The 23,232-nt window shown below is 52.4% G+C and overlaps 11 protein-coding genes across 11 annotated transcripts; 6 read left to right on the forward strand and 5 right to left on the reverse strand.

The window, feature by feature from the left end:
- Positions 1-4,295: 4,295 nt before the first annotated feature.
- T069G_07909 (uncharacterized protein) lies at positions 4,296-5,281 on the forward strand (the record flags this gene model as incomplete). Its single annotated transcript, XM_056175119.1, has 3 exons — positions 4,296-4,558; positions 4,658-4,862; positions 4,964-5,281. The coding sequence occupies 3 exons, from the start codon at positions 4,296-4,298 to the stop codon at positions 5,279-5,281; spliced, it is 786 nt and encodes a 261-aa protein (XP_056026068.1).
- Positions 5,282-6,065: 784 nt separating this feature from the next.
- Positions 6,066-6,661, reverse strand: T069G_07910 (rpp20 subunit of nuclear RNase MRP and P domain-containing protein; the record flags this gene model as incomplete). Its single annotated transcript, XM_056175120.1, has 3 exons — positions 6,066-6,286; positions 6,374-6,514; positions 6,589-6,661. The coding sequence occupies 3 exons, from the start codon at positions 6,659-6,661 to the stop codon at positions 6,066-6,068; spliced, it is 435 nt and encodes a 144-aa protein (XP_056026069.1).
- Positions 6,662-7,153: 492 nt separating this feature from the next.
- Positions 7,154-8,314, forward strand: T069G_07911 (rogdi leucine zipper containing protein domain-containing protein; the record flags this gene model as incomplete). The annotated part of the gene is made up of 3 exons (XM_056175121.1): positions 7,154-7,219; positions 7,302-7,487; positions 7,559-8,314. The coding sequence occupies 3 exons, from the start codon at positions 7,154-7,156 to the stop codon at positions 8,312-8,314; spliced, it is 1,008 nt and encodes a 335-aa protein (XP_056026070.1).
- Positions 8,315-8,682: 368 nt separating this feature from the next.
- On the reverse strand, positions 8,683-9,803 carry T069G_07912 (NIPSNAP domain-containing protein; the record flags this gene model as incomplete). Its single annotated transcript, XM_056175122.1, has 3 exons — positions 8,683-9,167; positions 9,230-9,529; positions 9,599-9,803. The coding sequence occupies 3 exons, from the start codon at positions 9,801-9,803 to the stop codon at positions 8,683-8,685; spliced, it is 990 nt and encodes a 329-aa protein (XP_056026071.1).
- Positions 9,804-10,799: 996 nt separating this feature from the next.
- Positions 10,800-11,258, forward strand: T069G_07913 (ATP synthase j chain domain-containing protein; the record flags this gene model as incomplete). The annotated part of the gene is made up of 4 exons (XM_056175123.1): positions 10,800-10,848; positions 10,914-10,943; positions 11,081-11,131; positions 11,197-11,258. The coding sequence occupies 4 exons, from the start codon at positions 10,800-10,802 to the stop codon at positions 11,256-11,258; spliced, it is 192 nt and encodes a 63-aa protein (XP_056026072.1).
- Positions 11,259-12,009: 751 nt separating this feature from the next.
- T069G_07914 (serine hydrolase (FSH1) domain-containing protein) lies at positions 12,010-12,980 on the forward strand (the record flags this gene model as incomplete). The annotated part of the gene is made up of 2 exons (XM_056175124.1): positions 12,010-12,106; positions 12,274-12,980. 2 exons carry the CDS (start codon positions 12,010-12,012, stop codon positions 12,978-12,980), a joined length of 804 nt encoding a protein of 267 aa, XP_056026073.1.
- A 315-nt stretch (positions 12,981-13,295) lies between these two features.
- Positions 13,296-14,923, reverse strand: T069G_07915 (PCI domain-containing protein; the record flags this gene model as incomplete). The annotated part of the gene is made up of 4 exons (XM_056175125.1): positions 13,296-13,883; positions 13,949-14,668; positions 14,723-14,779; positions 14,840-14,923. The coding sequence occupies 4 exons, from the start codon at positions 14,921-14,923 to the stop codon at positions 13,296-13,298; spliced, it is 1,449 nt and encodes a 482-aa protein (XP_056026074.1).
- Positions 14,924-15,602: 679 nt separating this feature from the next.
- T069G_07916 (uncharacterized protein) lies at positions 15,603-17,066 on the reverse strand (the record flags this gene model as incomplete). The annotated part of the gene is made up of 1 exon (XM_056175126.1): positions 15,603-17,066. One exon carries the CDS (start codon positions 17,064-17,066, stop codon positions 15,603-15,605), a length of 1,464 nt encoding a protein of 487 aa, XP_056026075.1.
- Positions 17,067-17,730: 664 nt separating this feature from the next.
- T069G_07917 (PHD-finger domain-containing protein) lies at positions 17,731-19,160 on the reverse strand (the record flags this gene model as incomplete). Its single annotated transcript, XM_056175127.1, has 2 exons — positions 17,731-18,218; positions 18,317-19,160. The coding sequence occupies 2 exons, from the start codon at positions 19,158-19,160 to the stop codon at positions 17,731-17,733; spliced, it is 1,332 nt and encodes a 443-aa protein (XP_056026076.1).
- A 477-nt stretch (positions 19,161-19,637) lies between these two features.
- T069G_07918 (SCO1/SenC domain-containing protein) lies at positions 19,638-20,621 on the forward strand (the record flags this gene model as incomplete). Its single annotated transcript, XM_056175128.1, has 3 exons — positions 19,638-19,853; positions 19,933-20,142; positions 20,196-20,621. The coding sequence occupies 3 exons, from the start codon at positions 19,638-19,640 to the stop codon at positions 20,619-20,621; spliced, it is 852 nt and encodes a 283-aa protein (XP_056026077.1).
- A 468-nt stretch (positions 20,622-21,089) lies between these two features.
- Positions 21,090-22,600, forward strand: T069G_07919 (haloacid dehalogenase-like hydrolase domain-containing protein; the record flags this gene model as incomplete). Its single annotated transcript, XM_056175129.1, has 4 exons — positions 21,090-21,337; positions 21,400-21,699; positions 21,766-21,861; positions 21,916-22,600. 4 exons carry the CDS (start codon positions 21,090-21,092, stop codon positions 22,598-22,600), a joined length of 1,329 nt encoding a protein of 442 aa, XP_056026078.1.
- Between the last annotated feature and the right edge of the window lie 632 nt (positions 22,601-23,232).

The raw sequence follows: 23,232 nt of genomic DNA on the forward strand, positions 1-23,232 counted from the left end.
CGGTAATAGATGCCACTTCTTTTCCCTCTATTCCGGGGCGGCAGCTTTGATACGGATATCAAGGAATTACAGTAATACGCGTAGATAGCATTGAATGTTGTAAATTATGTGTCTTGGACGGAGCACTACATCGGTGATCTGCCGTAAAAATGGCTCTTCGGAAAGCATGGAAAGGCCGACACGGCAAAGTGATGCAGGCCGTTTTTTCTCGACGGCAAGACGAAGGATTTTGTGGTTTACCAAGGCAAAGAGATGGAATGCACAAAAAGGAGATGTTCGGCTTTCCGTCGCGCGCGCTTCTTCCTTTTTTGGTGGAGTTTTGGAGCAGATGGCGCTGTGTGTACCTGGGAGGTACTTGTCACGGCTGCACGCCCGTGATTCGGGGGCTCCACGCGGTATCTGCCGTGTTGCTGTGATTGAGCTTGAGCTTGCAGTTTCAAGCTCATGAATCAGCTGTTACTACACGGTGATGCGTATTACGGAGCATCAAATAATGGCATCTCCTTCAATTCTACATGGATTCGTCGACAGCACTCGTACTGCCAACACCATCATCATCGCCGGATTGTGGGGGACCAAACCGCAATAACACCAAAGAAAAGCCAAATAAGACCCGGCCCGTCCTCAACATGGAATCGATTCCGAACCTCTCACTCAATAAGAAACGAACCACAAGCCCAAGAAAAAGAAAAGAAAAAAGAAAAAAGAAAAAACCGAAAGAGAAATCAAACCATTTCGGCCAACTATGCCTGTATCAAGCTAGCAACAGCGGAGATAGCCACCACCCCCCCCCCCAGAAACACACACGCCGCCCATTCTCCGACCCTCCCATGGAAATTTGTTCGTCTACTAGCCAGTCCCCAAGAAAAATGAATGTCACTGCTACACCCTTTTGGATGGTCAATCTACCTTCACCTCTGGGCTCTTTTGATCCCGGCTTTTTGGGGCTGACCACGTCCACAAGTTTCATAATATACCTTGTAATACCGGCAGTAATAATGAACCCATACCCGAGTAAGGAAATTCTACAGACAAAGAAAAGAAAAGCAATCGGGCATACCATACGGGCAATCGACAGGGACGCAAATTCAGCAAGCCCAAAGCCCTGAACAATAGGAATATTCCGTCGCAGCAATTAAATGCCCCGACAAGCCTAGGGAAAAGCACATGTAAACCCATCGTCATGATGCAGTACCACCCCCTCGGAACACCGAATATTCCATATTCCCATATCCTTGTACCCATGTCCCGTACCGTACCACCACAACCACCACGCAATTCCGGAAAAAGGAAAGAAAAGGCAGAAACCCAAGCAAAAAAATACAGTACAGTACACTGCCTGTAGCACCCAGCATCCGAAGCAATCTGAAAGTACCCCCTGTGTACCTCTCCCTCCGCCCCATCGCCATCGGGGATTACCCGCCCCTAGTAAAAACGTTAGGTACTCCGGGTCGACAATCGCGCCGACGAAAGAAAAAAAGGAACACTGTGCAGCATACAGCAGCAATTATACCAAGTACGGTAAATGGAGCCCAAGCGAGAACGAAAGGAAAAAGAAGAAATGCTCCGAAGGGGAGATACTTCAGAGGTACCTCCCTTGCTCTCCCAGTTATTGCTTCATGTTCCCTCTTCCCTTTCTCTCTCTTCTTTCTACTCATACCCAACCATCCACTTCTTCACCAGCACCCAAAAATCCTACAGCCACGCAACGGCAACTACGGGCGCCAGGAAATCTTGGTTCTCCGGGCCACCGACGTATGCAGCTGGAGATCAAAGTATTAGCTGTGGTCCGTCAACGTTAACAGCGCCGGGCTTAGGCTGGCTGTCTGGATTTCCGCGGCTAAGGGACTGGAGTTTACCGTAACTACAGCGGTAGGTACCTCCGCGCGTGCACTCATACTGTACGAGTACGCACACACACAAATCCGTCTTTGATGGGCGTCAAATGCCAATACCAATCAATGTCAAATGCCAATGCGAAATGCCATGGCCACTATAAGCCTGCCCAGCCCCAGCCCTCCCCGACGGCCCATCTCTTTCACTCTCCCCTCCCTAATCCAGCGGAATCCAAAAGCTCACCACATCAAGCCATGGACTTCTATTTTGCCAAAATTCCGGGGTAACATATAGGTACCTACCTAGTAACAGGTACCGTAAGAAGGCCACATGGCTGTAAGGATAAAAATAAAATAAAATAAAAAATCAAATGGCCAAATCTCGAATAACATGAACTCATCAATGCAAAGAATAAAATCGCAAATCTTTTCCCTTTTCTTTTTTCCTCCTTCTTTCTTTCGTTTCTCCTTTGCTGTCAACCTAATGTTTTACCGTCCAAATACCCTCGGCCCGCAGCCCGCCGATTCGGCGACCGCTCTCGCCGGCGCTTTTCTTTCTTCGCTGCAACTTGCACCTGCAGTGCCACCGAACCAACAGCTAAGGTAATTCCGCGTTGTATGTATATATTATGCTCGTACCGTCCGTGTCGCATAAAGCAACAATCAAAATGTTACTCTCCCATCGCCTCTACCGCTCTCGTTTATTAAAAAACAGAAGAACCCCGAACAAGACAAGGTACATGCGGCTACACGCTTCTTCCTTTTCGTCCGCCCGTGTGTGTATGTACCTTTTTTTTGCCCGTTTCGCAGTTGTCTGTTAGTCCGCACCCGCAGCCCACTCGGAGTACGGACACAAAGGCAAGTTTCTGGTGCTACCAAGCTTATCGTCCCAGGACCCAGATGCATGGCATGGCATGGCATGTACCGCACATGTACCTCTCGCGAAAACGGGCACCAGGCAAATGCGTCGAATCGAGTAAAGAAAGAGTACTCGTACCTATTCCAACTGTACTCGTACCTGTAGCATCATCAGTCGTAAGAATGAATCCATCTCTGCGTGTCGTGTGTACCCGTACGTACGTACTGCAGCAGCCATGGCCTACGTGTTCAGGGTTACCAATCCAATCTATCCATCAACCTTAGTTTCAGCCGTACCGTACCGTATCATACAGTATTGCTACCCAAGCAAATCGACCATCCAACCATCGAGATGCTGCTTGCTCCTTCGCCCGTGAAAATCAAATCTGCACTCCGTAATCATGACCGTGCATCCCGATCCGATTCCATCCCCATCCCCCAACCTTGAATCCTTTCAAAACTCGCCCTCTCTCTCCAATTTCCTCATTGCGGAAACGCTAATTTGCCCAATCCTGCCACACGAGTAGCGCTTAGTTTCGCTTATTATTGCCTGCGCGAATCCGCGACCCGCATTTGAAATCATTCGGATTTTATAACGCCCAAGTACTCGCATGTACTCCGGCCTTCCATCCGCCTTTGCCTTTGCTTTTTGCCTTGCCTTGGCCTTACCTTATCTCACTTACCTACTTCGGACTTTGCTACCCATTCAGACTCAGCTCTTCGCCATCGCCTTTCCCTTTCCCTCGCCTTCGCGGTTCTGCCCTGCTCTGCTCTGTTCTGTTCTATTTCTGCTTGGTCATTCTTCATTCGCTGCCAGCCAGCCCAAAACATACGCACACACACACTCAGTCACACACTCACACACGCTACCACTTAGACACGGTGCACGCCACCAAATACCAGTCCCTTTTCCTCTCTTCTCTTTTCCTCTCTCCTGCTTAACTCCTTCGCTGCCCAGCCCTTCCCTCGCTCGCCGCTTCTCAAAAGTCTCCAGTCCCCTTCTTCTCTCGGCCGGGTCTGGCGGACATCCGGTAATAGGAAGCCCTTTAAACCTTGCCCCCCCGTCCCATCCAGCCCGATCAGAAAAGACGTCCTCAGCTGCCCCTCCAAGTAATCGAGTATTACCAATTACCCAACCACACGCTCACTCAGCAGCGCCTGCGGCAAAGCACCTCCTCCGCCCGTATAAACATTGTCTGCCCCGGGACGTACCGGTTACATACCCTCGTACATACATACACACATTTGCTCATACACCCCACCGGGATTATCCAAAAGCGGAGCCTGATTGTGAGATTCATATACCCATCTCTCCGCTGCCGACCAGCCTTCGGGCCCCCCTCCCCTACCAAAAACAGACGACATCCCATCGTCTTGTCTTGATGCGCTCCAACCTATATCATCAAAGAATCCGATAACGTAGATTGACATCGCCCATTGCTCGATTCAATCTTGACATCCTCTCCGCGGCCGCCTCGGGTTTCCGTGACAGTGGAGATTTCTGCAGTCGCCAGGGTCGATCCGGTACTCGACGCAAAGGCTTAAAGAGACAACAAACAAAAAGTACACACACATACACACACACTCTCTCGACTGGAATAAATGGCAACCGATACCGAGACGCTCTCTCTCCCGACCACCACGGCCCCGACAGAGGTCGCTGCGTCAACATGTCTGCCTCAAGACGAGCATCAGTTCCGTGGAACCAAGCGCGAATGGTGTACCGATGAGTGGGACACGAGCATCACCGCAACCTTTGGCTTTCCCGCCAAGCTAGGCGGCCCGAGCAACTCCGCGACGAGCCCTCAGCACCAGACACAGCAGCCTCAGCAGGATCAAGGAGGCGATGCCACGGTGACGGGCAAGTACGTCGCGCAGCTTAACCCCGACGAGTGCGATAGGCCCTTGAAGCGCAGGCCGAGCTCCGATTACTGGCTAACATCCAACCTCTTGTCCTCGTACAGGAGCGTAGAGGAAGCTTGCAAGCGTTCGCTAGAGCACTTTCCCTGTCCGAGCGTCTCCTTCGCCATGCCTACTCTCGAGTTTGACTTTCGCATCGCCGTCGCACTCAATCCGGAGCCCTCCAGAATTGAGAACCGTGTCCAAAAGGAGATCACCACCATCAAGGGAGGCAGGTGGTCCGGATCATTTGGCAACGGTCGAGTCATGGTATGATTGCACCCTGGGTTTCCCGAACTCTTTCCGGCCCGTGCCAGGACATAACATGCACAAAAAAATGAGGATGAAAAAATCAGCTGACAAATCGTTAGGCCGGCGGATATGATCTCGGGCAGGCACGGGGCTTTCGTCCGATTCGCATTGTTGAGGGCGCATTTGTCCTGCAGACTACTGACCAACCTCCGGCCATGCTGGAGATGCGTACGCGAGGGTCGCTGTCGGGTCCATGTGACGTACTCGATACCCTGCTCAGCGCCCGGGAATCAAAGGAGAACATTGATCCCCGTCAATACGGCTTTCGGACCTTTGCCACGGTCAAAACAGCAGACAAGCGCTATGCCGAGTTCGTCAACTGTGGGCTCTGGGTCGCCAGTGGTGTGTGGCGAGGTGAAGAGCTCATTATCGAGTGAGTAGATAATCACCCAATCATGTCGTGATTAGCTTCCCAAGCAAGGCTAACTAGTGATCAAAGCGCCTATCGCCTCACTTGAAGACAGGCAGCATAAGGCCATCTATCGGGAAAAGACGTATTATGCCACAAGCATAACCCGAAGTTCTCTGGAAAAAAATTTGCTATTGCGAGACCAACGACACAAAGCATAGGGAAGGGCGGCGCCGGCGGACTGCATTTTTTTTCTTTTCTTTTCTCTCTTCTCAACGGTTTGGCGGAATCACGATGACTCGCCCGGTGTGACGGCAGATTTGCGGAGTTTGAAGCGTGGAGTTTTTTCTTTCCGGAGTATTTTTCCTTTCGGCATCGGTTACTTTTGGTTTTGGCGGTAATGGGCCTGCATCGGTATCGGAGTACGGGGCCTCCTCTTTCTTCATCTTTTCTTTTTTAATGAGGCGGTAACGGAATTAGGCATGGGGAGGTTCGAAGCGAAAGAAATCCTGTTAATTTGACGCTTTTTCGAGACATCTGTGGGGTTGGGTGCTGTGAGGTGTTCCCTGTTTGATGGCGGCGCGTTCGGCGTTATTATAATAAGCGTGTGCTCATCCTCGCTCATGTTCGTTTGTTGATGTTGCTTGTCTGCTGGGGATTTGTTTGGTCAGCGAGATACTTGCAGCGGTTGCATAAGAGCTCACTGCTTTGCGTATCGCTAATAGACGTCATCCTGCAGCGAGACCTGATGATCCCCCTTTCTCCATCTTGCCATTGGTGCTTTCTCGTAGTGCTTCTGTTCCGTGTACCGTTCACTTCAAGCTGATGGCAACTTCCAAGCAATTAAGCTTCCTCAACCGGCTTTCGTTGTCGGCCCCAAACGCGTCGTCTGCATCCCCCGTAACCACATCGTCTACTGTTCCGATGGTTCGTGTTTTAATCTCGACAACACAGTCCCCTTGCTGCTGAAACCAGCTGGCGACGTTTAGAGTCTTTTCAATAGCTTTACCTGTGCCCATCACTGTCACCACAGCTCCACGAGCCGTCCCACTGCCACTGCCTCTCTTCAGCGCCTCAACGCGCGCGTGCAAGGATACATTCTTGGCAGCAGAAGTATTACTACGCAGGTCCTTGTCCAGGAACTTCCTGGCCCGCTTCACGACAGACATGAAGGGAGAATTTGAGGACACGTAAATGACGGGCGTCTTAGACGACGCTGGGAGCTGGCGTCGAGTGAGGGGACGCTTCTGAATCCTGGCGCCTAGAATCTGACCGTTAGAGACGTTTCAAAGCTTCAACCGTGTCCTCAAGTGCCGGTAACAGTGATGTGCCTACCCTGGGGAATTGGGGCCATCTTGTTGTTCGCCCCAGGCACCAGTTCAGACGAGGCGTTTTCCTGTTGTGACATGGCGGATAAGCGAGTGGTGATTGGCCTCAGAGAGCCTTTTCGGATTCTCAAAAGCTTGGCTCAACAGTGATAGTGAAGAAGAAAAAACGTTTCAATGAGAACTGCCAATATTAATGAGAAGAAGAATGAGTTATAAAATGAATGAATATAGAGACGCAACTAAGGCGACAACAATCGTCCCTTTTGCCAGCTTCTGTCGCGCAAAAAAAGGTAATATGAGAGGAAGACTTTCATCAATCATGACTGCCTGGCACTTGTTCTTACCTTAGTTCTTCGCCCAGCCCGCTTTTTCTTATCGGCAGCTGTTATCGCCCTGGGCCCCACCACGAACGAACCAGCCATAGCACTGCCAGGAACGTCATCCCGCCCATCTTCTATTACTCTAGAGCCTTTTCGTTTCCCAGCTTCAACAACCTCGAAACTGGCCTCTTCTCAGAGGAATGGCTGCCTGTATCCCAGGCTCCGACCATTTACACCCACCGCTGAACAGCCATGTCTCTGGACATCTGGCCTCCCGTATCCCCAGGGGAGCTCAGCATAAAAGTCGCTGAAGCCCAGGTCGGTAGTTTGATGGCGCGCGCAAGCTGAGCTGAACAGGCAAACGGGGGAGAGAAACGCAAGAATGCTGATATCTTTCAAGAAACGCGAGCTGGCTTGGATAGTCGCGAGGACTCTCCAGACCTGCGAGGACCTCAAGCATGGCCTGGAGGACTGCTACGCGCTGTTGGCGCCGGTTGATCCTGGCAGCACTCTGGTGATGAGCACGCCGCGCAACGAGCGAGTCAAGGGCACCATCACTCGGGTCGGCACGCGCATCGTCAAGGGGGTAAATAGGATACTACCCGTAAACATGTGGCACAGAAATGGCATTACTGACACACAATTTGCTCCTTCAAGTCTCTCGGTCTCCAATTTCGAACCATTGCGCAACAGACACTCACCCTCTCGCAAGCATTCCCCATCCACATACACGCACTCGACACCCTCCATACGCATCTAACCGAATCCATCGACCTCCTCGGCCTTCTCCTATCCAACAGCAAGTCATCAGACGCCGACACCGACGCCTCATCATCTACCGCCAACCAAGCGCAAGCCCTCTCCTCAGGGCTGCGCCTCCTCGCCGACTCCATCTCCAACTCCATCGTACTCCTCAAGGGACCGCCCTTGAACGAGCTAGACACGAATTGGACCACGCAGTCCTGTCCATCATCGCACTTTTCGCCTCCCCTGACGCAAAATTTTAGCTTCTACGTCACCCTGCAGGAATGCAGCATCGTGCTCGTCATGCGCGCCCTCGAACCCGTCGACGCGCCCGTCCATTTCGGCACGAAGCTCGGTCTCGCTATCGGCACGTATCGACGCCTCGAGCACGACGAGGCCGACATTGTGTTCAAGTACAAGCCCGGGGGAGATGACATGTCCGATACACGGCGGTTGGCCGCCAATCACAGCATTCAGCCTCCCATTACGAGGACGGTTTCAAATTCTCAGCTGGAAGAAGTCTATGTGCGGGAAAAGGTCCGGGTGGAGAGCGCGGATCCCAGCCTCATATCGCTCTATTCAAAACTAGGATATCTGAACATTATGCTGGACCAGGCGCGGCGGAACTTGGATGCCGTCATGAGCGTGCAGTTGAAGACGTACACGTAGTGGCCAGTACTCTTGAGCATCATGATGGATTATATTAGCGATGATTTGTACATACGTAACCGTCATTTCAAGGACATTTCTGGATCGATTGGCAGCATACACATGCAAATACCCCTCAATGTAAATCTTTGTCCCGGCTCGATCTTGGCAGTCACAATTCGAGAGGCGAACTGAGCTATAGATGATCTGTTTAAATTGAAAGAAAAGAAGAAAACTTTACATATATGATGCTCTCGTCATGCCATTCTCTTGTATATACAATATACAACTCCTCCTACATGAAAGCCACCTTTGACGCCGCCAAATAGACAACTCAATCTTGAAATCCAACGCACTGAAAACTAATTGCAAAGCAGAATAAACAGAGTTTATCGTACAGGTGACCAGGGCATGGGGATGAGGATCCTGGATTGCATGGACTGGATCAGAGGCACCGTCTTGTGCACTGTATCGCTCCAGCCCTCAACCGACCAGCTCTTTTCTCGGCGGGCCCTTCGCTCCTCCAGGTTGGCAAACTGCCAGAGATGGTGGACCGTGTTGAGCTCTCCAATCTGGACGAACCAGGCTCCAACGCCTTCCATGACCTCCCTTCGGGCCTTGAGGCCTCTTCTCCAGTGAGTCTCCCACTCCAGCAGGTTGCCGGGGTGGAGAGTATATGATCGAAGCTCAAACACACCTCCCAACTCGCGCGGGGGAGTGGTGGGCCAGAAGGAAAACTCTTGCATCAGGGAAATCTTCTTGGACTTGATCAACTTGCTGAGCTTCGTGTTGAAATCGGCAAAGTCGGGGTGGTGGGAGATGGAGTGTCGGGATTCGTGGTAACCCTCGTACCGCTGGTACTCCCAAATGTGCACTGTAAGGGGAAAAGATCAGTTGGGGGTTTCAATGAGCAAAGTGCGCGCGGAGCTATCCTACCAAAGGTGTCGCAGTCGCCGACTTCTGTTCGCCAACTTCCGACCAGATGAACCTTATTCTCGGGCGTATTGGCCATCTTGGGGTAGAATTCACCCGTGAGCTTGACATACTCGTCCACCTTATCCGGCTGGACTTCGTGGAACACAATGGAGTGAACATATTTTCCTCTAGCCAGGACCTGGCTAAAGCTGGCCTCCATCTGGGCCTCCATCTCTCTGCCTTCCTTGGTGCCATAGATGAGGTTCGTTAGCGGCCCCTGCTTACGATCAGGCTCGCCGCTCGTGGCCGAGGCTGTAGCTCCTGCAGTAGTTTCAGATGAGCTTTGGTCAGGGTTGACAGGGTCAGGCAAGTTCTGGGATCCAAACGCACGAGCTCCCCGTTCCTTCTGCGCTTCCACCAGCTGCTCTCTGAATGCTCTCTGCTTCTCGTTGAAGGTTTCAACCGACCCCGCCGTGGGGTTGATGTCGCCCATCGACGGTGTATGCTTCTGTCTCAAGGCTGTTGTAGCCAGAGCCCGCACGCCAGCACGCGGAGCTGCGGCGGCGGCACGGCGAGACAACCTCTGAGCAAGCATAATGACGTTGTGGTGGGTTTCGCACAAGACGCAAGGCAAGAAGTTGAAGCTTCAGACAAGGCCAAAGGCAAAGACAAAAACTCTCTAGAGCTGCAGCCTAGAGCGTTCAAGGCACAGGCCAGAGAATTAAGTCCGAATGTCTTGGTTGCTGATAAGAAGCGGCAAGGTCTTTTGCGACAAAGCAGGGAGTAGAGAGCAGAGAGCAGTTTGAGTGGCGGAAGACACAAGACAGGCAGCTGTGATGGAGGGCAGGCTTAAGGGCCGATTGGATACTGTGTTAATTTGGCGCGGTTGGAGAGGCAGAGTCGAAGAGCTCCGAGCAGCCAAGAAGAGGCACGTTGCAGCAAGGGAGCTTCACCCCGCACTATTGAGATGCCCGATGGGGGTCGCTTCGGGTTAATTGGATGGCGGCGATTGGTGCGAGGCTGTGAGTGTGTGCAGCCGGGCGGTTGTGGGCGGACAAATAGATTAAGAGGGGATGCAATTGGGCGAGATGGGATTCTTGGTTGATGGCTGGTTGTTTGTTTGTGTGATCTTGAGGCTTGAGGCTTGGATGGCGGCGATACAGGAATGAGAGAGTTCTGAGTACCTGTACAAGTCCAAGTCCAAGTCCAAGTCGAAACCTGGGGAAAGCTACGAAGGACGCTGCCACTCCGCTTTTCGGTGCGGAGAAGAACAGGCACAAAGCAGGATTGGGGGACATGATGTCACACTAGTGGTACTGTGGAGCAGACAAAGAGAAAGACTTAGGTAATCCATATATCACGTGATAACTCATGTGATTTTACAGAGTACATCATAACAGGTACCTTTCGGCCGGTCGATTGAATGCCTTAGGCAGAACATCCTTGTTCGGCTACCGTTGGAATCGCTGCTCCGAAGCCTCTGGTTGGACTAAAGGGAAAAAGGCTCGTTTTGAAGACTTCACCAGCCAACTTCGTCCACCCCCGTCCTCACTCAACCGCTCCCTCGCACGACCTCCGCAATACCGCCATCATGTCTTGGTTCGGCGTCGTCCCCTTCAAGAAGTTCCCGGCTCCTTTCCGTACGTCCCCCGCGCCGGCAATTCCTCTCTGAAAATGATGTTGGGACTGACAATTCGCCCTGCAGTGAAGCCTTACTGGCCTTTCTTTGCCGCCGGTATGTAATTCTTGCGAACAATCCTCGATCGATTTGGAAACCGATGTCTGCGTCGACTATGTGCCGATTGCGCCGGGACTTTGCTGGTATTGGTTGTGGGCGAAAACGAGTCTCGACTAACATTGAAAATCTCCCAGGCCTGGTTATTGCTTATGGCGCCAACTCTGCCCAGAACGCCATGATGGCCTGTATGCGCCCTTCCCTCGAACCTCCTCTGCTGGAACCTGACTGATGACTGACGCTATTTGCACAGCCGACGAGTGGAAGAACGACCCTCGCAACCCCAACGCCAAGGCGGCCCCCAAGGCTCACTAAACCGCATAAAAAGGAAAAAATGGATTGCGAAGGAAGTTGGTGGAGGAAGGGATATATACTCGGATGGCTCGAGAGCATGTAGCGCGACAGTCTCGCTGCACTGTATCATAGACTCGCATTCAGGGCTGAATAGACCTTTGTGATGAACAAGCAACAATTGCTATGAGCTGTGATATTGCAGGTATGATGTGGAAATCTGTGAAATTGCGAGAGCATCATTCCCCTGTGCTCATACAAATTACGAGAGAAAACGAGTGTTGGACAGCTTGGAACTGCATATGTGAAATGTCTTACTTTGATATCAAGGTTACCCTATGATGTGCTTCAGCTTTTAAATCGCACACTAAACTCATATATAAGATACAATATAAACCAAATTGTCTTGCATCAGAACAACAAGTGCATAAAACACACAAATAGAGCTCTCAATCACTCTGTCATCCAAAGCCATACAAACCAGCCAATTGCACATCCGTCCCTCCCTCCGAGCTTATCTCGGCATCCCAAACACGGCGCTACGCTACAGAACTTCTAGTTTTTTCCCTCGTCAGCCACGGATTACTAAGTCAATCAATCCCTCCAACTTGAGATATACAGTCACCCAACTCACATCTTTTCGCTCACACACTCACTTACATCCCTTTAGATGCAATCTTTTTTGTTCAAATCTTGCAAATCTAGACCGCCGTCTTTATTTCTTGCGTTTCGTTCATCGTATACCACCCGTACATCAGCTTTCACTCTCCGCGCAATGTCTTCAGCGTCCACGCCGATTGGCACGCCTCGGCCTGAACAGCAGGCTCAGAAGAATGGCGCAAAGAAGGAGGTTAAGATATTAATGATTCACGGTATGTATAACTTCATTTGTTAATCTCTCTTTGTACAGAATACTTCCGTCATCCTATCTTCATGCCCATATATCTCAACAGTCTTAACTCACTCCCATCTCATCTCATATCACATCCAAACTCTCATATCAAAACCCAAACACTAACACGATATAAAAAAAAAAAAGGCTACACACAATCCGGCGCCCTCTTCCGCGCAAAAACCCGCGCCATGGAAAAACTCCTCGCCAAAACCCTCGCCCCAATCTCCCTCCTCCCCGTGCTCTCCTACCCAACAGGCCCCAACCGCCTCCTCCCCACCGACATCCCCGGCTTCAAGTCCCAAGGCGGCGACGCCCCTTCTTCCGCTGACGACGAACTCCCCGACACCTGGGCCTGGTTCCGCAAAGACGATGCCACCAGCACGTACCGCCTCTTTGACGAGGGCATGGCCGTCATTGCCGATTCCATTCGTGAGGCCGGCGGTATCGACGGTGTCTGTGGGTTCAGTCAGGGCGGTGCCATGGCGGCCTTTGTTGCTGCCGCTCTGGAGCCCTCAAGGTCTGTCCTGGATGGTCCAAAGGGAGACTGGGCTCGGAAGCTGAGAGAGGCGAATGGTGGCCAGCCGGTCAAGTTTGCCATTTCGTATTCTGGCTTTTACGCTGGCATTCCTGATCTGGAGTGGCTGTATGAGCCCAAGATCAAGACGCCGACACTTCACTACATTGGTAGCTTGGACACTGTCGTCGATGAGAGCCGAAGCCAGGCATTGGTGGATCGGTGTGAGGAGCCTCTTGTTGTGGTTCATCCTGGTGGCCATCACGTCCCTGTGTCCAAGGAATGGGTCATGCCCCTGGCTGGATTTATCAAGAACCACGCGAGTGCCACCGAGTAGAAGGCAAGTTTATAAAGAAGCAGAAGAACTCGAGAAGAGATGGAATCATTGAGCGATAGACACGAAACTAGAACCCTAGACTTATTAGAGTGATTTGTTTGTTTAGTTTAGCAAGGCAAGCTACGATGGAAATAAAAAGGACATAGACACAAGCATCGCATAAGCGTTACATAACCTCAGATTTCCTTCCGAGGACTATCTAAGCTGTATCATTACAAGCTGTGAAATCCCCACCAAAGCCGTGCCCGCAAGTATTCATTGTAATATTGCTCCTTTTCAATGCGCCATGCCGACCCCTGCCTCCCAATCAGCCGTCTATTTAGATCCCGTTGGCTGGATGCGTGCCATCATCTCCTCCTTGGTAATGAGGTGGTCGATCCTCTCCAAGAGCCCCAGCAAGCTCTTCATGTTGTGGCTCCACTCGTTCAGGACATCGTCTGCGTCTCTAGGCTTGGCGAAGCTGACGATTCGTGCCGGTCGGTCGATCTTGGCGTACACAGTCTTGGAGGTGACCAATTCACTAATGTACTTCTCTGTCTCATCCTCCGCAAGGTCAAGGAGCTCGGTAAGGCGACTCATCTGGATGCGAGTGTAGTACTTGGCAATGACCCGAACGTTGTGCTCGATAACGCGCTTGCGCAAGTCCTCCCACCGCTGGTTGGCCTTTTCGTCTGCAGACTGGCCGGGCTGAGCGTCAAAGACGTCGGTACCGCACAGATGCGGGCCGAATCTCTTGGCGATTTCGGGCCACCGCATCAGCTCGTGGACTGTAAAGAGCCGGAGAAGCTCAGCATCCTCAGAAACTTGAGAGTTTCGGGAGTCTCTGTGTATGCGCTGAAGGAGGTCGTGTTGTTCGTTGTCGTATGGAGCAAGGATTACAAAGTAGATGATGCGTTGGAGAACCTGCCATGACAAGATATTAGCATCTGAAACAAGGGTGGTATAACGGAACCGAAGCGCAGGCTTACAGGGCGAAGTTTGGCGGCGTCTTCTTCGACAGCCTCAGTATCAAGAACCTGGCGGTAGTTCTTGCATGCGTCCAGGTATTTGTCTTCATGCTTCGCCAGTGTAATCTGTTGCTCATAGTAGGCCAGCTTCAGATCCGTTGTATCATCCTCCTTTTCCTCTGGGACTTCCTCCCCGCGGGCCTTCTTCTTCTCACGCTCCTTCTGTTCCTTTTCCAGCTGCTCGGCCGTCTTCTTGGGCTTTCGCGCCAGGTATCTTGTGCTAATCTTTCGGCCCAGAATGGCCGCCTGTGTCCAGTCACCGCTCTCAATGCAGAGCGCAACTTGGGCTAGGATGAACTCTGTCTTCTCTCGTCGGTCCATGGAGCCAAATGTTTCCACCTGCAGCTCGCACAGGATCTCTGTGGCTGCCTTGACGTCGCCCTGCTGCTTCTTGATGTCGGAGAGGATCTTGGTGACACGAGCGCGCTCGACTTCGACAAAGATTTTTCCTTCAGTGACCGTTCGCAGCGTCTCAATGACGGAGAGCTTCGTCTTTAGATCGGGAGTGTCATCGAGGAATCCGACAACGGTCTGGACCATCTTGGTGATGGCCTGCTTGAGCTGGCTGTGCTTCTTCGACAGGACCAGCGTTTGGTCGTTCATTAAGCTCCAGTCGCCGGCATTTTTGCATAATGTGACGATTGCCACGAGGATTCGGGATGTTGAGGCGAGATCCGAGGCCTATCGAAGTGTCAGGGGAGCTTTGGAAGCTAGAGCTGGTGTAGGTTGGCTTACTTGGCGGGTTTGCTTCTCAAGAGCGGCAAGCTTCTCGATTGCGCCCTGGAGGTTGGTCTGCTCAAACACGTTAACTTATACAAGCCACAGATACGTCTCCAGCAAGGAGAATCATACCTTGGCCAGGCTCTCAGCCTCTGGGAGCTGCTGGTCAACCTCCTTGGAGAAGTCCTTCTCGGGCTTGAGGGTTGCCTCGGACATTGTGGCGTGCTGCGTCGACTCGGCGGCTAGAAGGTGATGCTGGAGGTGCGTGTCGTATTCGGGATCTGGGAGTCGCCGGTCGGGAATTGAAGATCCAAAGTCGACTCGATGATGCTTTGCAAACGATTCAACTCAGGTGGGAGGGTTGGTTGGTCTGATAATGATTGGCGAGGCTGCTGTGGGTAACGCAAGAGGCACCTGCCTGACGTCCTCAGCGTATGTAATCCCGGCTTAGGCCAGCCCCCACTCTGGAGCTGTGGGAACAAAGTAACCCCGGACACAATCGATAAGGCGACATCAGCTCTTGGAAGCTTTGGGATGCATGACATTTTATATGTATGAGTAGGTAGATGCACTCACATATAATTCTAAGCTAGATGAGAAGATTCTTTTATGCAAATAGGTAATTTTTTATTCTTGATTTTTCAGTGATGAGGCTCATGTTTCAACGCTCAGAGACCTTCCACAAGCTAGATTGGATGCTTATTACTCAGTCTGGTTGACACTGGTTAAGCACTTTTGGGACGTGAACTCATAAATATCACTTATTAAGATGGGGAGATAAAAAAAGAAAGTAGCCAAGGAAAAATAAAAACTGGTATCCAAAGCCGCCAGGGTGGTAGGCAGGCTATTTTTCATTCATACCCTCTCCGTCTCTACCATTGCTTCTATACCTCATTTATGCTTCGAAAACCAATGAAACACCATCATCACCAGCCGTCACCAATCTCTCGCCAGTCTGTCCCTGCACGAAACCCAAGACACCACCTCCCTCACCGTCGCCTCTGTGGCCCCTCCACTCCTTCAGCAAGCCAGAGCTTCCTCCCTCAGGGCCGCCAGTAGCACCGCTGGCTCGCAGGTCCCATCGTCGAACAACACCGTCCATGCCGCAGCTTGTGAGCAGCCATGAGTTGGGCACAAACTCGACCTTGACGACGGAGTGCTCCTCATGAGCACCGACGAGGTTCTTTCGGATAGCAAAGCGACGGGTTGCGTCGAATACGGTGATGGAGCCGTCTACAGAGCCAGCTGCCAGAAGGGTGGTGGGAGGGTTCGTTGATGCAACTGACAGGGCAATCGTCTCGATGCTGTCAGTCTGGCTGTGAAGTGAGGCCAGAATCTGTCCACCAGTGGTAGGGTCGGCGGCAGACTTGCCGCCTCGAGCTGACCTTGCGGGTGCGGCAGCTGTGAGACGGGGAAGAGAGACAATCTTGATAGCGCCGCCAGCACCGCCGGTAGCGAGGAATGCGCCCTTGGGATCAATGGCAATGGAGTACAGACCGCCCTCGACCTCGAATCGCTGATCCTCGGGCGTCAGTGACACAGCCGTCTGGCCGTTGTCGTTGGTAAGGCCCTGTGCAGCAGCAAGTCCCCACACATCCCAGACGTATAAGCTGCCGTCTTCGGAAACGGTAGCCAGTAGCTGTCCATCCGGTGTCCAAGCTCCGGCTGTGCAGGAAGCAGTGTGCAAGAAGTAGGACTGGACGATCTGGAGGGGGTTGGAGGAGTCGGAGGGATCAATTGTGTAGACCCAGACGGAGCCGTCGTTGGCACCGAGGGCGATGGTGTTGGGATTTGATGGCGAAGGGCAGGGCGCAACCCAGTTGATCTCTTCGACCTCTTGCGCCTCTCCGAGGAGAGTGACCTTGACGCCCGTAGAGGGTTGCACATCCGTCTTCCAGGCTTTAACCCTGCCGTCCAGGCCTGCGCTGACAAGGACCTCGCCCTGAGGAAGAGTCCAGGCTAGGGCATTGATGGAGTCTGTGTGGCCCTGTAGAGAATACAGGCTCTCGAGCTGAGTCGTCTGAGGCTGGGCAGAAGGATCGCTGGCGTAGCTCGCGGGGAGCACAGGGCGCGACTGGGCAGCGGAAGCATCAAAGAGCCAGCCAGCTCCAGGAGCATTGTCGGCTTCACCGGCGGAACCGCCAACAGCGATGAGCGAAGGGTGAACTGGGTGTTGCGCGATGGTGAAGAGAGAGTCTTGGGGCAGGTCGAAGAAGGCAATCGAGTCGTTTTGGAGGATCAGCTCCTCATTGTCGGAGTCCATGGCGAGGTCATCGTCGTTGGCGACCTCTTCTCCCACATCCTCAGCATCGAGGAGGTCGTCGTCGATCTCGTCCTCGGGGCGGTTAGGAGCAGACATTTTTGCGATGCGACGGGAGGACAAAAGTAGAATGGGAGGTAGTAACAGATGCAAAAGGAGAGGACAGCTCGGTCGCTGTTTGACAGAGGGTATAAATAAAGAAAGAAAATCGACGGTCAAACGAAAACGAGTAGAAGAATCTCGGATTCCGGAAGAAGAATCAGCTGTTTCTTCAGTTGGGACAAGACGTCACTTCTGCTTGATAAGCAAAATCTTCGGGCTTCTTGATGCTGGTAGGATTTTTTTTTTTTCGCCTTTGACCCCTCCCCCGCCATTGGCTTGGAACCCCACCAAATTGAGAGTGCTCACCTTCAGTGGTCACTAGTAGCAGCTTTAAGCTTGCTGCTATTTTTACATGCCAGGTGAAAGGGCTGATTCTTTGTTTTGATTGAGATTAATAGCGAAAGGAAGTATAGACTCTTGTAGTGTTATTGCAGCGAATATGAATCCATGTCAAATGGAAAATGTAGGAGAGCTCTATATGGCATCAGCCAGCACTAACATCATCTTGTATTAGTACGCTATATGGGAATGTCCTGCAACCGGCAGACCAGGAAACAGATGCTTCATCAGACTGTGTTATTCATCGCCTCAAACGCCCAAAACTCCTATATCCCGACTTGATATCCTTCCGTAGAAATTGTTCCCTGGCTGAACCTCATCTTCAATCCTCAATCACCTCAACCCAGTTCTTCTCAGCCTGTCTCCTCCTCCATCTCTCCTCAGCAGCCTCCCGAAGTATTCGTTCATCTTCCCCAACTTCCGCCGCCTGATCCGCCATCTCCTTGATCTGGTGCTTAACAGCAAGGAGCAGCATCTTATGCCAGCCACTGTGGATCTTGCACCGCTTTCGCTCGCACATGCCCCTGACCTCGTCGCCTTCTCCAAGCGGGTCGTCGACCTTTGACGCTTGGAAGATGACCTCGCCTTCGGGAGATTTGACAAAGGCAGCAAATGCGTCTCGCGCACAAATAGAGTCTAGTCTATTGTCGTAGCCGCAAATGTCCTCTCCGATTCGGCCGGCGCTGATGGCTGCTCGGCGGCGTTCTTGGACCATTTCGACCAGCGTCATCATCTTTTGGCATAGGAGAGTCTCCTCTGCTAATTTGAATCGAGCGTTTGCCTTTTTGTCCAGATATTCCTTCTCTTCCTCTGTTAGAATCTGAGCGAGACGCTCTTCAGCTGCTGGGAGAGTTGTTAGCAGGAATGGGAAAAAACTGCTTATAAAAGCCATTCGTATCAATATTTACCTGTCTCGTCTCCATTCATCTCAGACGGCTTGCCTGAAAACGGCGCCCTTAAAGTCCATGATCCATCTCCATCGATAGTGGCAAGGTCGCTACTTAACAGTGCCATGAATTCTTCCTGAGACAGCTCGTCGCTCAGCGCAGCCTTTGTCCTGGCCTTGGGCAACTTGCTCAGCATGCGCTCCCACCATATCTGAGCATGCTCATCCGAACAGAAGACGCTTGGCGGACTGTGTGTTAGACGAGCCGCCTTTCGACATGAGCCGAGCGTGCATGTTTTCTTGTAGATCGTCATCAAGTTGTCTGTCGTGCAGTTTGGACAGATGAACTTTTCAATGAGGCTCTCTCCAACATCCTTGGCCAGGTGCACGCACTCTCCGTGGAACCAGTCTTCACATCTCTCGCAGCAAATCATCCAGCGGTGGTCGTCTGGTCCTCTGCAGATGCAGTATGGTCCATTGTCAGACTCGTCATCTTCGTCGGATGCATCCTCAGCCGCGGTACTGTTGGCTTCACTGCCCACCGTCGATCTGGCTGACTTGGGCTTCTTAGGGTCCCGTACGGATTTTGGGCGTTTTGAAGGCTTTTTGACAGTAGAGGCTGTGCCCTTCTTCTTCTTCGCTGCGGATGTTGAACCTGCCATCGAGGGTGCTGGATCTGTGGTCTCTGCAGTTTCTGTGGAGGGCAAGGGAGTCGAGGATTTGAAGGCTGGGAGGGCATCAGAGTGAAGTGGAGCGGGCGAATTCACCGCGCTCTCACTTTTGATGTCCTCATCAATAAGCTCGAATCGCGTCTCCATGATGTAGGGTCCTGTGTCTGCGCCTGTGCTTATCCGCGTCGGATCCATTGTTAAGGCTTTGAGTAGAGCATGAACGCTGCAAGTGAAATTGCCCCCAGCCAACAAGCAAATGCGGCGTTACCCCAGCTTCGGCACAATACAGAAAAGATTTAACACGGCTACACACGATAATTCATTCCCCTGGTCAGTATACAAGACTCTATGACAACGAAATACCACAATTACAGCTTTGGGTTGGACCTGTTGAGCTGCGTTCAGGAGGCGTTCATACTGAAAGACGGAATTTGTACCTGACTAAGCCTCTCAGTGGCATCGTGTAGTCACTAGGACCGCTGTAAGGGAGGATCGATGCTCTGTCGGCAGATATCCGGCGATTTGACATGGATCTGGCTAGTGGCATTAATAAACAAAAAAAGCAATAACTTGCTCACGGCGGCATGGTGGGGCAGCATCTGTCGATATTTGGCAAGCTTCAACTTGCTTTTACCAAGACAGCGCAAGAACAACAATTGCGGCGCAGAAACCATGTCGCATTCGATCGCCTCATCAAGGGCCCTTCAGGGCGCCCTGCGGAATCTCCCCGCGCAGCAATGCCAGCGATGCTTCTCGAGCGGCGCATTCCAGCCGAAGCAGCTCCGGCCGGTGCTCCCACGATCGCCGGTCCAGTCCCGACAGCCGATTACACAGAAGCGAACGAAATACAAGACTATCGAGCAGGCAAAGAGCCGGTATAGCACAGGGGTATGGAGTAACTCTTTGAGTTTGGCTGGGCTTTTATCAGCTTCGCAGAGTCGTGGGTCTATGCTAACTCGCTGGGTAGCCTTTCTCGTTGAAAGCCGCCATCTTGTTTGTGGCTACATGCGGTGGACTGGTGTGGTACTTTGAGCATGAGAAGGAGCGCATGCAGCGAAAGAGAATAGCAGAGGCCACCAAGGGCGTCGGTCGGCCCAAGGTTGGAGGAACCTTTGAGCTGACGGATCAGAATGGCAAGACGTTTACGAGCGAAATGATGAGAGGCAAGCACTCATTGGTAAGCAATGCGAAGCCGATTACTTGTCATGGGGGATAATCTAACTCGGCCAGGTCTATTTTGGATTCACTCGCTGCCCCGACATCTGCCCCGAGGAGCTCGACAAGATGGCCCGCATGCTGGACATTGTCGATGCCAAGATCCCCAACAACGAGCTTCTGCCCATCTTTGTGACGTGCGATCCGGCCCGCGACGACCCCCCGGCGCTCAAGAGCTACCTCGCCGAGTTCCACCCCAAATTCATTGGCCTGACGGGAACATACGACCAAATCAAGGATCTGTGCAAGAAGTATAGGGTGTATTTCAGCACGCCGCGAGACGTGAAGCCTGGCCAGGATTACTTGGTTGACCACAGCATATACTTTTACCTGATGGACCCAGAGGGCGACTTTGTAGAGGCACTGGGCCGACAACACTCGCCGGAACAGGCGGCACAGGTGATTGTTGATCACTTGAAGGACTGGAAGAACAGTCACTGAGCATGTCGCTGTTGCGGAGACGAGAAGCGCAATGTAAAACGACTTGTTTGTAACAGTAGTGTACCATTAAGCCATAGAAGGATGGATGCTCAAGAAGCAACGAACCACTCAATTTTGACATAATGAACGTATCGCATAATGTTATGGCCCGTTTGCCCCTATTCGCCTGTATTATGTGACAAGATTGAACATTCATTGAAAACTAAAACTGCAAGTCTACGCGCAGTTGACCTGCGTTGATTTGGTCGCCTTCTAGTTGCGGTTGTAGCGGAGGACGCCGCCTAAGATAGTGGAGATACGGATCCCGGCCAGTATCGGCGCCCTGCGACTCAACGGCCACATGAACTTGCTCCCGCATATTTGTATCTTGACAGTCACAACGCCGTCTTTTGGCGCAATCGCAGCGAGGCCTCTAGGATCGATTGGCGGTATCACGGCAATCAAGGCCGAAAGGTTTCAGCTTACGAGATGTCGCACGCACGGGTTTTAGGCCGATGCCGGCCGGCGCCCGTATCGCGACTCGGCCTCATTACTCGGCCATGGCCAGCTTTCAACAGCTTCAACGCCGGTGCAACTCGGGCGAGCACCGTTAGGCGAGGATTCCATGCGGCTGCCTTTCTGCACGAAAAAGTGAATTCGCCCTCTCGGTCCCTTCAACAGAGTCCTGTGGACGACACCTCACGCAAAGCTTTATCCGAGATTGCCTTTGCCTTTGAGTACGTTGGTTGAAGCTATCCAAAGAGGACGCATATAATGACTAAGAGCGCCAAAACCACAGCATCGATGGAGTCTTGTATCAGGGTTCAAGGGCGATTCCAGGAGCCAAGGAAATGCTCAGGAAGATTAGATCGCACGACATCCGCTACGTCTTCCTGACCAACGGCGGCGGCAGTCACGAAGATGCCAAGTTCAAGTCACTATCTAAGCGTCTGGGGCTCTCGGAAGACGAGGATGTAATCCGCAACAGGGTCATCCTCTCGCACACGCCGATGCGAGGGTGGGATGAGAGCGTCAAGAAGCAGGGAACAGTGCTAATTACGGGATCTCACCCAGAGATTGCTCGCAGGGTAGCCAACGAGTCGGTGTACACCCCATGCCCTCTGCAACGTCTTGGCGAGAAACACTGACATGGGGACTTTGTAAGATACGGATTTGCCAGGGCCGTGACACCGGCAGACATCATCGAAGCCAACGACAAGGTGTATCCGTTTGACAACCTGCGAGAGAGCCTTCACAGAGAGTCGAGACCGCTTCCCGATGGCAAGATTGTGTCAAACACCATTGACCCCTACAGCAAGGACGTGCCGGCGAACCAGCTCAAGATTGACCAGATCCTTGTCTGGAACGACCCGAGGGATTGGTCCCTGGACATTCAGGTGATCCACGATCTGCTCATCTCGCATCGCGGTTATCTAGGCACGATTTCCGACAAGAACGGCAACGCTCAGCTCCCCAACAACGGATGGCAGCAGGACGGCCAGCCGCAGCTCTGGATCTCCAACCTGGACCTCTTGTGGAAGACGGAGTACCCCGTCAACCGCTTCGGAACAGGCGCGTTTGTCGAAGCGCTAAAGGGCGTGTGGGCCGCATCGACGGGCGGTGCCGAGCTGCAGTTCAGCGCCTTGGGCAAGCCGTCGAGACACACTTACGAGTACGCACACGACCGGCTGCTTCACCACGCGCCCGAGGAGCCGCACGGCAAGGGCGAGGAGAAGAAGCCGCTGAGGCGGGTTTACATGATTGGCGACAACCCAGAGAGTGACATCCGGGGCGCCAACGAGTTTGCGCCGGCGGACGGGACGGAGTGGGTTTCGATATTGGTCAAGACTGGCGTGTGGAAAGAGACTGCGGCGGAGAGGGAGCCGAGGTACAAGCCGACGGTGATTGTGGACGATGTGGTTGAGGCGATTGCGTGGGCCATGAGGAATGAGGGAGTGGAGGTGACGAGGGAGTGGCTGGCGAGTGAGGATTGGGTCTAGATGAGTCTGTGCTAAGTGTGATTCCTTTGTTACAATTTTTTGTGTCTCACTTCATTTCGGGCAGCGACCTGAGTGGCTAGAGTATGCGTCGGATAGAGCCAATAGAGCCAAAATAGAGCCAATGGATTCGTACAAGTATGCTACTAGAAAGTGCGCACGCGAGCAGACAAAGGGAAAAGTGGGCTGGGAAAAGACCCTCAGCTCTTTGAGGCACGCTTGGGATTTCCTCATGCGGCGACCGAGAGAACGGGGTTTGGCTCTCTCTTCAGGGGGGATGATATCTAGACTATGTGTGCCTGTCCATGTTTGTGTATGTGTGGCAATGCAATGCACCATGCAGGCTCTCAGCTACATCCAGGGCGAGTATGTAGTACATAGGGGATGGAGAATGAGGATTGGATGGGATACAGGAGGACAAGATAGGATAAGACAAGGGGAGAAGCGTTCGTTCGTTTGGTTGAGTGAGTGAGTGAGTGGAGGTGCTAGTCTTGGGTAGTTTGCTGCATAGTGGAGAGAATAGAAGGCTTATCACATGTCTGGTCGTCCATGTCCGCCAACGACAGGCCAAAAGACCACCTTGTCGGTGCAGCGCGACGGGCCGCGAAGTCAGTGCCTTGGCTTGAACCTTGTGA

Source organism: Trichoderma breve, chromosome 5 (assembly GCF_028502605.1).
Source record: "Trichoderma breve strain T069 chromosome 5, whole genome shotgun sequence".
Classification (NCBI taxonomy): domain Eukaryota; kingdom Fungi; phylum Ascomycota; class Sordariomycetes; order Hypocreales; family Hypocreaceae; genus Trichoderma; species Trichoderma breve.